Raw genomic sequence first — 13,669 nt, forward strand, 5'->3', positions numbered from 1 at the left:
AGCCTGATATAAAGTACAGCACATAAGAGGGCAATCATTTTCTATCCTCCATCCCTAATAGATGTTGTGGCCACATGCTTGTGCTGAACCCTCCCCCACCTTCTCACCATTCCAACTACCATCGCCCCAACCCCCCACATCTGCACCCTATGGAAATCAGGTATTGTTCCAAATATGGCCTGCTCTTTTTGCATCAAATACCCCCACCCGCCCTCTCCACCATTACCTCCAGCACCACCTCCACTTAAGCCCCTCCCTGCCCATTAGCAGGGATTTTCCATCCAATCCATCATCAGTCTTAGCCAGGGCCTGTGTGTCATAAGTGTTACCTTGGAAACCAGACTGGCTCGGTATGCGGCCAAGGCTTTCAGGTACTCTTTCTTGGCCGCCTCGGTTTTCCTCTTGTAGCCCTGCGAAGACAAAAAATCAAAACAAAAGGCTTCAGGTCAGAAGAGAGCTTGACATGCTCATAAATGTGCACACAAATGTCATGCTCTCAAAACAAACACAACACATACAAAGCACTCATGCAAGCACACCCGCATGCACGCGTACGCACGGCGGCTTGCTTACACGCACGCACACATGCACGCGCTTTTTATCTTACACTTCTCTAAATATATAATGCAATGCACAAACAGAAACACACACACTCTTAATGTTTCCCTTTCCATCAGAACCAATGATACAGAACACCTCTATTTCCTCATCACAGCACTAAAACTCTCTCATCTCAATTCTTCTCCCTCTATTGTAGCAACACATCATTTCCATTCCAATCCACCTAGAGAAATGAACTGGAACTTCTCTCTCACTCTGCTTTTATCTCCCACCATAACATTCCTTTCAGCATACTGACATTAGTGATACACCACAATGATTGTTGTCATTCAGCACATTAGGATGCGAGCCTGTGGATGAGTTTTGTTTTTAAACTGCCTTCTCTATTGTTACTGTGATGCGCCAACCCTTGTTGTCATACGACTAAATGAAGTCAGTGTGTTTGCATAAAGAATGTGGGTGTATGAGTACATATGGATTCTTTTTTGCATGTGTTTTTGCATGCAGGTAATTTCTGTTTTGGATGTTGCAGACGTAAGAGTAGGTCTAAAATATATATAGGCTATTGGCAAAATTATACCAATATGCAAAATTAAAAGGTCAGAAAATAAATATATCTATGCATTATACGTTTTTATATGGGGATGGATTTTGCTTCTGGAGCAACTAAAAAACCCCAGATGTGCTGATTCTTATATAAATTCCTTAATACATTTATATTGATATTTCCTTTTTTCAAAGAACAAAAAACAAAACAAAACCAAACAAATAATGTTTTTATCAACCTAAGGGAGCTACAATGCTCAAATGTCTGCCAAATAAATTTGGGAAAAAATGGGCAACATTTTGATTTAAATCAGGAAATTATGGTTATACATTTGATGATGCTAGCTTTTCTTAATAAATAGCATACAGACATGTTTGTAAAAATTAGCTTTTAATGCTAACATTGTCTCTACCTAGTACCCTTTACTACAAGTAAGGAAAAAAACACTACAACCTCCAATAACTCTGTCATCATTAGCTCCTCCTACCAATTACTGCTGAGATGGATATGATGTGAAACTGCAAAAAAAACAAAACAATAGACTTCTCTTCCTGGATAGCTGAAATGCCCTTCAGCTAAACCCAAGGACGAGATGATAGTGAGGGTGGAGGCGGGTGGATCACTAATTCTGTATTCTGGGGAGGATCAAAATAGCAAGAGAGGGATATAAATGAAGAGAAAGGAAATCAGAACTCTACACAGCCCTGCTTGTCAGAAGGTCAATGAAGATGCATGGTGTGGTAGTATGGCTATGGAGGCTGTAGGTACACAGAAAGTGAGGACTGTACCTGGGCCCAGAGATTATTTTTTTTTGGCAAGGAATATGTGATTTCAATATTTCATTATATATATTTTTAATTTTGATGCAACATCACATAAAAGAAAACTTTTGGAAATAAGAAGAACAGCAAGAATTTGTGTGTCTGTAATCCAAACTCCACAGGCCTTCTCTTCCTTCCCTTTCCTAGAATTAAATTGAGAAATAAAATCATTTATATGAGAGTCGGGGGAGAGAGGATAAACTGGTGGATTATCTTTGGAAGGAGAAAAAGAAGCTCATTAAGGTGAGCGGTATCTCACAGAAATGTTTCTCACACAGGACATAAAGTCGGGGAGAGGCCAGAATGTGGGCACATGACTGTTTAGGTCAAGCCACGGCATATCTTTTTATGATTCCATCTATGCTTTCAAATATGCAAAACCCTGTTTTTTGTACCTGCTTCTGTTCTTCACCTAGGCTGTCCCACATGGAAGCCACGATTTTGGACACATCCCCAAAGGTGGCGTTGGGGTTTTGGCCCTTGATGGCTGCCTGGGTGTCTCTGAAAAAGAGGGCGTAGGCTGACACAGGTTTCTGTGGCTCATTAGGGTCCTTCTTCTTCTTCTTCTTCTGAGGTTTGGGTTTGGGCTTCATCATCTCTGCTGCGGCACGCTTATCACTGCTTATCTGGAAGACAAAAATGGAGAGAAAAAGACACATTGCTGGTCATAAATCAGATAATAAAAATAGCTTGAGGAGTCTTTCAGTATGCACAGTATTTACAAGCATAGTGCACTCACTGGGTAAGATACATTTAGCAAAGGTTAAATGTATTAAAAAAATACCTAAAAAATAACAACTATATACTTGAGAACAATGATTAGAGGCTGGACAGAGGCTGAAAAGAGAAGACTTCTGTGAAGGGCAGCAGCGGGTTGTTCTGAGCAGAAAAAACTGATCAATTTACGACATGGGTGAATGAAGACTAACAGGATGTCAATGAGACAGGTTAGCCTCTGGGGTGTTGGATGGAGGGAGGGGATGTAAGGTTAGGGCTGTGCAAATTTAAGAGGGGGGGGGGGGTCCTATAAGCTAATTAAATTATCATTAGTTGCATATTCATATGCTTTTCCTACTCTTTGTCTGTGTGACTCACTAGATTTATGGATGTTTTCTGCATCTCTTTCCATCTTCACTCAAATAATTTAATTCCCATACCTTAAAAAGGGATTAAATCTATATTTTCCATAACATGTACTCAACTGGTCTCTCAACAGTAACATACTGCAATCTCAGTGAATTTTCAGGAGGCAAAAATTTGTGTGATGTACTCGATGCAATACACATGAATACATTTCCATATTCCGTACAGGACTTTGACAGGGAGTCAAATCCAGGTCACCTGATCCTGGTTGTGATTCTATATGGAAATTGCCTTCTTTGCTGAGGAGAGAACACATCAAGCACGGGAGGAAGAGGGAGAGAAAGGGAGTGGGGAGAGAGAGAAGGAGAGCGAGGACGATAAGGAAAAAAAGAGAGAAGAGGTGCAGCCGAGGAAGGAAGAAGTGACAGCTTGATGTTGCCATTAGTATTGGTGGAAAATCAGTAATCGTGATTTCTTGGTTGCTATAAAGACATGAAAAGCAACCTGATTTCCAAGCAAATAATAAAAGATATAATGACATACTGAATATATAATGACATAAATTGGTACTATGTGCAATGTTTTTTTATGTGCACTTTTTGCGGTTGAGAGGTTTTGTTAGGTGCTTTGAGTGAAGTCAGTTGAACTATTATTTTATTTTTATTTGGCAAAGAGAGCCCATCTTCAACGCAGCTTCCTATTTCATCAGGTTGCATTTAAGACATTTTAAAACAGCTTTGAATGCTTACTTTCATGATCCACTGATCCTCGGTTTCAGAGTTAAAACTCAGCAGGAGGGGAGAACAAACCATGAAAAAGATTTGTCCCTGCGCGGGTATCAAACAGCAACTTGAGGACATTTAAAGACGCTCAAATCCATCTAATGCATACTTATCATGGGATTAAGCAACAGCCATGTTTTCCCCTTTAACCATCAAATGGAAAACAAGAAATGACTGCCTTTGAAAACTGCATTGTTTCAGAAAAGCATTCGCAGCCCACTGTATTCCACACAGCATGAAATTAACTAATCAAAATTCAAGGTCCAGGAGCACATTTGGCAGCTGAAGAAAAACTTCAAAATGGCTTTTGTGGTGCGTAAATGAATGGATGTTCTCATTCAGGCTGATGTGAAAGTATTGCTTGTCTATTTCACAGCTTACAGGTAATATTCATTTTTGTGTGTGTGAGTGCACCTCGTTTCATTAAAAAATAATCATCCCTCACTTTTAGGCAATGAGGCAGAAGACAGGCATTTGAAATGACATCTGTTCCACCCGAGCCTTTGAAGTGAAAATAGAATAAACTGAAGGTAGAGCTAATGGAATGGGAAAATACAAAAAGAAAGAAAAAAAAAAGAAAAGGCAAAATAATCTCAGACAAAATTTACATGTATTCTTACAGCCGGAGGAGTGGTCACATTATTATAATTTTAAAAAATTGACTTCAATATTGTTAGTAAACAGTACTACAAGAAATGTCCACCCTAAGATTTAGAGATGTTAGTTAATGAATCAGTCTGTGACTTTTCTTAATACCTTAAGAAAAAAAGAGAGATAAGAGCAAATTAGCTGCAAAAGGCCAGACAAAAATCACCATGCAATTGTATCATAAGTTGATTACATATTTTAACAAGTTAAACCTTAATTTTTTATATAATATGTAGCTTAGGATGCACAGTGGTAAGTGGCCTCACAGCGAGAAGGTTCCTGGTTTTGGATGCCCTACAGATAGGGCCTTTCTGTGTAGAAGTGTGGAGTTTGCATGTTCTCCCTGTGCATGCATGGGTTTCCTTCAAGTACTCAGGCTTTCACCCACAGACCATATACATGCGCATTACGTTGAATGGTCACTCTAAAATGCTGGTAGGTGAGAATGTGAGTGTGACTGGTTGTTTGTCTCTACATGTCAGCCCTGTGATTGATTGGCTTCCAGTCAGGGTGTACCCCACCTCTCGTCCAATGATAGCTGTCAACGGCTCCAGCCCCTCTGTGACCCCATGTGGGACGAGCGAATAGATAATGGCTGTATGAATATTAAACTTGGTTTAGAAATATAGATCAAACTTCCTTTTGGCTAGAGCTGGCAACAAAAATAACAAACAAGTTGAAAAAAATTCCAACATTCAAAATTAGCATTGAGAAATGTAATGATTGTAGCATTTGTCACACTTGTCTCTTCAATAAAAAATAAAATGTAGGGAGGAATTTGGTATGCATTGCTCTGTGAATTATAAAGGAATAAAGTTCATACCAGATATCTGATATTGACTAATATAGTTGAGCACTTCAGTAAATTGTGCAAATATTGGACCATTAATCACTTTTGTTTCTTCCCATTTTCCCAGCATCAGAAGCAAATTTGTGAGGCTATAGTGTATAAACAATATCCACTATGCATCCACAACACAATACCAAGCTTATTTCCTATGCTTTTCTCATTCAGGTGCAGAGAAAAGTAATGATTGTGACAGCTGTTGTTGCCAGTATAGATAAATAGAGCGTCAAATCCCTTATTCATAATGCAACATCTTGTGGCTGCATTGCATTCTGGTCTATTTTCTGATACTGTCAGCAGAAAGATTCATATCTGGTCCTCTTGTACCATGTGTGACTGTTGATGTTCACTGGTGAGTGTGTAAAGTGGCCCTTTAATTCTGATGTACAGACACTGGATCCCTCACCATTCATTGTTAAGACAGTTTGACATTTGTCTCCTACAAATGATTTTGTGAAGGGACTTGTCGTCATTCTGTATACATTTGGCAAAATATCCACAGTAAAATGAAAATACACTTAAACATTCTAAACAAGGTAATAGTAAACAATTTGATGCTACTAAGCCCAGAATTACTAATAAACCTCACTATAGAAGAAGTTTTTCCTGGTGAAGACATAACTCTTAAAAAACTAATGCAAACTTTTTACTCATAATACTGAGGACAGTAAGGGAAACAGTGTGTGTTCACAACAGTCACAAACAGTAAAAAAACAAAACAGGTCAGTGTCTTCACTGCTTCTCCTGCTCCTCTGCAGCGTGCAAGAAAAAACCAGAGACACGTTTGGGGCAAAATTTGTCTAATCCTTATCCGACTCCCAAGAAAAGGATGGAGAAAAAGATTCTTGTGCAAAAAGTGATACATTGTAACTTAAAGTCATGTATGCTATACTAGCATTGATAAATTCCTTTATTTTATTACCTCAATCAAATGTATTTAATCATAAAATAAGCAGCTTTACAAAAGCTGCTAATTGATATTTTTTTTTACAAAGAAGTCAAGATTAAGCACTCTGGATTTAAAGGCCACAAGTTATAAAATATAATTTTGTGTTCAGATTTTTTTGAATATTGCTAATGTCCTTGAAGAGGTCTCACATAGCCAATTTATGGAGCATTGATGTAAGAAAAAGGCCAAAAACAGCTCATGACCACATGTTCTGTATAAATATATTTTGTACACAGCTTTCTAGTTTACTTACAATTGGGTGAACTCTAGTGTCACATCATCAGCATTTCTGTTGTCTAAAAAGAATGGAGAGGGAGAAAGATGGAGAGACGATGGGGTTCTAGTTTGAGGAGAGATAGATTACTGTAAGGAGGGAGTAGCTGTAATTCTGAATGGCCAGCGCTGCGCTGGCAAGAGAAGATTAGCATTGACAACCTGATAACTGCGTCACCATCAAAACAACTGAGAGAGAGAGAGAGAGAGAGAGAGAGAGAGAGAGAGAGAGAGAGAGAGAGAGACAGATAGAGAAAGAAGAGTTGAGGAATGAAATGCAAAGTAAAGAGAGAAAGAGTAAGAGAGTGTGTAGATGAATAGAGAGCAGATGAAAGGCGGCGGGGAGGTGGAGTGATGTAAAGAGAGGGTTAATAAGAAAAGGATGAGCGAACACCCTGAGACTGTCAGAGGTTAAGAGACATGGAAATTAGGCAATAAAACCAGGTAATAATACAGGAGAGTATAAAAGTGTTTGTCCAATCGAAGGCACCTGAATGTATACACCATCATCATCATCGTCATCATCATCACTAAGCTGCAGAGTGAAGAATGCTGCATGGTGTATCGATTTCAAAAGGCCATACAAACAAACAGGAACTACTGTTGTAGTTGATGCACTGACATGCTCTTCTTTACAGTGAGGCTCATTACACCAAAGCATGATGCAGATACTGAGCACAGCACTCAATCACATCTGCATGCAGCCACTGCAGAAGTGTATTACATGTCCATGGATTTCAAGCTAAACATCTGTAAAAAGGGAAATACTGAATACGCAGCTTTGAATTTCAGTGTCTTATTCGTACATGCTAGAAATGTGCAAGGAAATGTCTGAATGTTAACTGGTCTGAAGAACAGAGACGAGGGCAGAAGACGATGTTGCAGAAGAGGTTGCTGGTTAGCTCATGGTCTCATTAGCTCATGTCTCGATTTTCACACACTGTACAGGAAGATATATATATATATTTAATGTATTTATTTTTCCAATGTTTTAATTACAAGGACCAACAAGTTAACACAATACACAACAAACAATAATTTATGTTAGGGTCATTTTTTGAAAACTAATTTGTTTTGATTGTATGCAGGATAAACGTTATTCACAATAAGGTGCGTAGCTGACCTGATTGTTTGTCAGCTTTATGTCAACAGGCTTAAAACCTGCCTCAGCTCAAACTCCTCTTAGTCTGTCATTAGGTTGACACAAAAGGTTTAGACAACATTTCCAGTATGGCGATATCCATCTATGCTTCCAAAGCCCCCTGCTGTAACACATGGGTCACGTTACTCATGCTTCGTCCATTAATATCTACAATCTATGATTTTAATTAATATTGACGCATTACAATCCAGTCCAGAGATCTTTCTGATACCTATCATATCGGTCATTTCTGTCCGTTATTCAACAATAATTTCCAGAGTTATTTTTGTACATTAGACACCATTAAGGATCAATCAACAAGTAGCCTATGCTTATTCACGATTCCTGAGAGAAAAAATCCTCCTAGGAATTCAGTTAGGTGTGCTGACAAAGTACAGTAATATTACAGGATTTTGAGCAATTATGACTCTGCTAGTGTAAAGCTCAATATAGAGACAATGTTTTGTGTAAGATGGATTTACTTAGTTATTTGTGTGCAAGCCTGACACATAACTTGGGTAAGATGACTTTTTGCACCACGTAAAGACAACAATGACAGTGATTCAAGATCATAAAAACTACGGTGATATAAAATCCGGAGATAACAGTTAATGGTAAGTAAATACCTGCGAACACTTTCTTGTACAAGTAGTCATGTTTAAAAATATGTTTTTAGATTAGAAAGGATCCATGGCTTAAAGTGAAGACACTGACTATTTAAAAAATGATATATGTAAAAGCTGTATATGGAGTATAACATAGAGTGGAATAGATCTCTTCACAGTACAAGCACACTCCTCTCCACAACAGCATAGTGTAGAGCAGCTCAGCTTTGTGCAGCTGTTACACACTCTAAGCCTTTGTGGATATATAAATAGATAATCGGCCATGCTTAGAGGGGCAGCAGTGAGAATAATGTAATTTCAAGATGCCGTATATAATTTTTATGAGGCTTTAACTAAGCAATTTTCTAACACACCAACAGCTGTAACTCACAGCATGAAGGAAAAAAGAGGGTTCCTGAAGGTTGTGTGTAGTGCGAAAAATGAATTAATATCACAGCGTGCCATGTCGTTTCATGAGTGGCTACAAAGTCAGCTGGTTTAAAAAAAGAAAAAGTGTGTTTGTCAACAGAATAATCCATCCAGTTATCTGCAGTTTGTAAGTGGCAGGCACTAAAGAAGCGGCATCCCGAGCTCCTGCAGCAAAACATGTCCGATGTGTCCTCGAGCAAGACACTTAAACCCAAATTGCTCCCGCTGCTTCGTCATGCATGTGTATGACTGGGATTGGCTACTTCCGGTGGTCACTATACATAGAAACCTCTGCCATCAGGGTGTGAATGGGAAGATGCGGTGTGAAAGTAGTCAGAAGACTAGAAAAGCGCTATACATGCGCAAGTCCATTTACCATTTACCAAAGAAGTGTATGATAAATAATGAATATTTTAGCATGTTTTTTCAGAACACATTTTTTTTGAATAATGATCAGATGATTTCAAAGCCAGAAGAAGGATGAATGTTAGGGTTTATAAAGAGTAAGCCAGTACTTGTAAAGTATCCTTAATAATGGTCGGGCATCATGTGGATTGTATTACAGTATTATTGTATTACATGCATTAAGATATTGGTTTCACCTTGCATTTCAAAGTACCCCTTAGTGTAATTCTGTCAAGATTGTGGCCTTAAAAAAGTTGGCAGACAGGCTGCAAATTAAACAAAGCTGTTTGAAATCTTACAAACTGTACCGACTGTAAACTAAAGTTTAGGGATGCCAAAAAACAAGATGCTTGTACAAATAGTTTATTTCTTACATCCTGTTTAAATATCAAATAGTGTTTGATATTGAAGCTACGAGGTGATTTCAATTCTACAAATGTATTATTATTTTTTGTTTGAGTAATCCTCTCTTATAGTTCAACATGAAGTCACATCTTAAAATATATACAGTGCCCTTGTCATATGGAAGCTATAATGGCTCCCTTTCAGACTGGCCATCTGTAAGCAATGAGCAGTGCTGCATGTGAAAGCGGCTGTACAGATCTCTGAGTAGAAGCAGGCATGTGTCCATAGAGTAGCACTCATCAAAAAAACAAAAAATACAGCCTGGCCCAAACAATATTCAACCGGAAGTGCAGAATCATGGTCAGGATATTTGAGACATGAAAAGACATCAGAGGGATTCATGCAGACCTGTAACTGTTATAGAACTTGTTCCTAGTTCTGGTACCGTGCCATAACAAATAAATATGGTCTTTATGTTGTGGGGTATTTCGTTAGTGTTTCAAACATGCAGACTTGCACTACTAGGCAGGCAATGTGGATCAACCAATTTTTCCTGTGCAGATATTTTTTTTCAGCCTCGAAGCCGAGAGTCGTGTCTGAACTTAGCTGCATGATTTATCTGACTGTGGAAGATGACTGACAGCTCTCAGCAGCTCCTCCCTGTGAGCTTTGCCTTACAGCGCTGGACCTACTTAATCAGTCTAAATTGCAAAGTCGAGGCCCTCATATTCGATAATGTGGTGAAAACAGAGGCAAGTGAGAGCTAATTAGATTAACGGTAGTTTAACGAGCTGTTGGAGGGGCCCCCGTAGATTGGATTTTAATAAATAGTGGCAAAAGCATCTGCTATGCACTTCCTGGCTCTGCTGGCATCCTAATTGGCCCCAGTGGGTTTCTGTAGCTCAGCACTACACCGCAATTTAAGAGGAGGGTAAAAAGGCAAAATGCTTATCTTCAGACCAGGTACATCTGGGGGAAAGAAATGAAAAATAGTCCTAATAATTGAACAGCTTCACAGGCAAGACTTTATCAAGATTAATACGACACAAGTACAATCTCTATGACTTTTATCACCACAGAACATCCACACAATGTCGACAAAGCAGGTAGAGAGAATAAAACCAGATTTGGACAAATTCATCCTCTTCTATTGTTTGTTTTTAAGATGAAATTTCCCATGATGAAATCTTTGTAGAGGCACCAGCATGAACAGGAAAAGAACAATTAATCAAACATGAATGAGCGACTAGAGCAGGGTTATTTCCATAGCAACTGCCCGAGGGGACAACTTGAACCCTTTAATGTGAGCTGGTGATGCCTCTTTGTAAACATCTGCACAGCAGGGGGAGAAAGCCAATGAGAGAGCCTGGCAACAGAGGCATCACAGGGCAGCAACCTCTTGGTATCAATCGAAGTTACCATTATCTACTGTTGAAAGGACCTAAAAGTGCTCTGAAAAATTGAATTTGGAAGCATGTGAAGTTTATAAGCATCTTTGTAGTAGTGCCTTTAAGTGTCCAGAGACATTGAGGTATTTACAGCGAAGCTCGTGGCTACTGAAAACAGAATGCAAATGATGGAAGAGTTAGCTCACAATAACACAAAATGCATTTCTTGGTGCTGGTCATACCTCTTATATCAGGCAACAAATGTCATCATAATCTCCTAAACTCATCCCTTACGCAACCTGCAAGCAGTCCACTCATACACCCCCCCAGCTGGGACCAACAGAAGGCAGTTTGCAAGGGCACAAACAACTTTATCAAGGGTGGCCATAAAGGCACAGGACTAACTACAAGGTCTGATCGACTCTCTCTGTAACCTGAATTTGTAAAAAGTGTAACTCCTCAAATTTAAGACAACATTTTTAAGTTTAAAAAAGGAAAGCATGAGCTGAGAAGTAAAATAGGGTCATGTGCACCAAAAAAAGCTAAAAAAAGTAACCTGATTGCAGTCTAAAAATGACCAGAACTGCATAAGTATACATTAGGAGAACAGTAATTCAGCTGACCACAATGATGTCTGCACGTAAAAAGGAGCAAGAAGCCTGTAGTTCTCTGCAGTCCATGCTCAAGTCAGCAATCCCTCAGACTAATCTTCCGGCAGCACGAAGTAAAGAGCAAACATCCCAAAAAAATTAAATAAAACAATATTGTTAACTGTCTTTAAGGGCTACAGTAATGACGTGAATTACCACTCTTGCTTGGTGCAGAAACAGCTCAGCAGTGACTGTGCGGTACATGAAGCCTGGCAGCTCCGCTCCTGGCAGGGAGCAGGTATCTGTAACCTCTCCTACAAACACTCTCGTCCCAAACATCAGTGGTTCCTTGGGCGAGAGTAATGGCTTCTTTGCACTGGGCTGCGCCATGCTATTGTAGAATCACAGAGCGGTTAATTGAAACAAATGACTCTAATAATGGGACATTATCCCCACAGGCTGGCTTTGTGGTGGGCCTAATTAGCGTTGCGGTGGTGGCGAGGAGGACGAGTCACCACACTGATCCCTCAGAGAAAGCAGTCGAGGCCTCTTTTAAAGCGGGCAGTAAGGGATTCCCCTACAACGCAGCATGTTAGGGCCCAGGCTCTTTCACTGGTTATTTAACTCTTCAAAATAAATCAGATATAAAGTTTGCTGTCAATACAGGACTTTTTTTTACAAAGATGTTTTGATAGAGATGCTACACAAAAATGCAACACATTTGTTTATTGATGAAATTATGTTTTTTGTGCAAATAATCCATTTAGAAGTTGTTTTATAAAATGTTTTAGTATAGTGACAAGTTATGCATCTGTTTTTCACTTTGTCCTTCCCTTACATTTCATCACGTTCTCCTCTGGAGCATCAATGGCCTGTAACTAATGTGACAACCTGGGATATTGTTTTTTCCAGATGTATTTTGATCACCACTAAAAGCTGTTTTTGCTTTTCCCTAATTGTTTAGCCTTGTACATGATGATCCCAGAAAGTCAGCTGTAATGCAATGTTCAAATCTGTGTGACCAAGTTGTTTTAAATATTCATTAGTTGTAACAGTCGCCTAAGGTTATTTGAATTAGCGCCATGAATATTCATGAAATGCAATGAATGAGCATTTGTTTTTAATGCTCAATCTGTTAATATTCTTCATTATTTCACTGTGAATCCAGCACAAAACAAAGCTCTACTTTTCAAAAGCACAGTTGTCTTTGGAAGCCTATTTGTTTCAGTTAAAATGAAGCGGGAGCGCCCCACCAATTATCTTGCTGTCATTTCTCTTGACAACTACAAGACACATCGTTCACCCCTGTGGTGGAGAGTAACACTGAAGGGCATCAGTCTTTTTGTGGAATGAAAGCAACCTCAGAAAACATTTCTTCTGTTACAAACAGTGATTTATCTGTGAACGTCACTGAGATGTCATATCTATCCCCGTGAAAAGCAGCAGAGCAAGCAGGTCATATGAGATATGTCTCAAACCAACATGGAAAAAAAAGGATTGGTTTTTCAAATTAAAAAAAACACAAGTTATCCAGCTGCTCTGAGCTAGTGAAGACAAGTCAAACGGTAAATTTCCGTTATAACTTTTTAAAAGATACAGTAGTTTATTTTAAGCTATTTTCTTTCATAAAATAAAAGGCATAGGAGGATGGTTACAGTGCAAAACAAGTGATCTTGAGGTGTCACACATACTTATTGTGAGCCTGTGCTTACTTATATTGCAATTTCAAAATAACCCTTTTGAATCTTGAGAAATATACTTTTCGTAGATATATTTCACACACAGATGTGTGTAATATGTTAAGTCAAGCTCCCACATCCTCATAGCAATCAGTGAGTATGGCAAAGACCGATCCTCAAACAAAGGGAAAAACATAAACGCAGTAAACACACTTATACTACTGCAATGCACCATAGCTGAACATGCCACACCATAACTCCCACAAACTCAACAAAGTCAAACACAAAAAGGTTATTTGACAGCTTTTACAGACTTCACGCACCTTTTCAAAAACATAAATCCAGCCGCACATTTTTAATAAAATTGAAAAAAAGTTCCATGACTTATCTGAACGCGTGACATAAAATTGTAAAGCTGACAGCTGCTTTTTTGGCAGTAGGGGCATTCCCCCTCCCTCAACATCCTCATTACACTGGTAATGAGATAGAGACTAGCGCTCTGTTTCAATATTTAAATGTGCTGGTGTCCCTAAAGGCTCCGTGCTGGGCACGTTCAGCAAACTCCTCCAGACCTCT

At 39.0% G+C, this 13,669-nt stretch overlaps 1 protein-coding gene across 2 annotated transcripts in view; it reads right to left on the reverse strand.

The window, feature by feature from the left end:
- LOC132989243 (thymocyte selection-associated high mobility group box protein TOX-like) overlaps window positions 1-13,669 on the reverse strand; it is a 74,116-nt gene that overhangs the window by 6,623 nt on the left and 53,824 nt on the right. For both annotated transcript variants that reach the window (XM_061056721.1, XM_061056720.1), the window contains 2 exons: window positions 2,325-2,555; window positions 330-410 (listed from right to left, as the gene is read on the reverse strand). In XM_061056721.1, coding sequence (XP_060912704.1) covers window positions 330-410; window positions 2,325-2,555 — 312 coding nt within the window. The remainder of the gene's footprint in view (window positions 1-329; window positions 411-2,324; window positions 2,556-13,669) is intronic.

The sequence above is a fragment of the Labrus mixtus genome, chromosome 15 (assembly GCF_963584025.1).
Source record: "Labrus mixtus chromosome 15, fLabMix1.1, whole genome shotgun sequence".
NCBI lineage: Eukaryota > Metazoa > Chordata > Actinopteri > Labriformes > Labridae > Labrus > Labrus mixtus.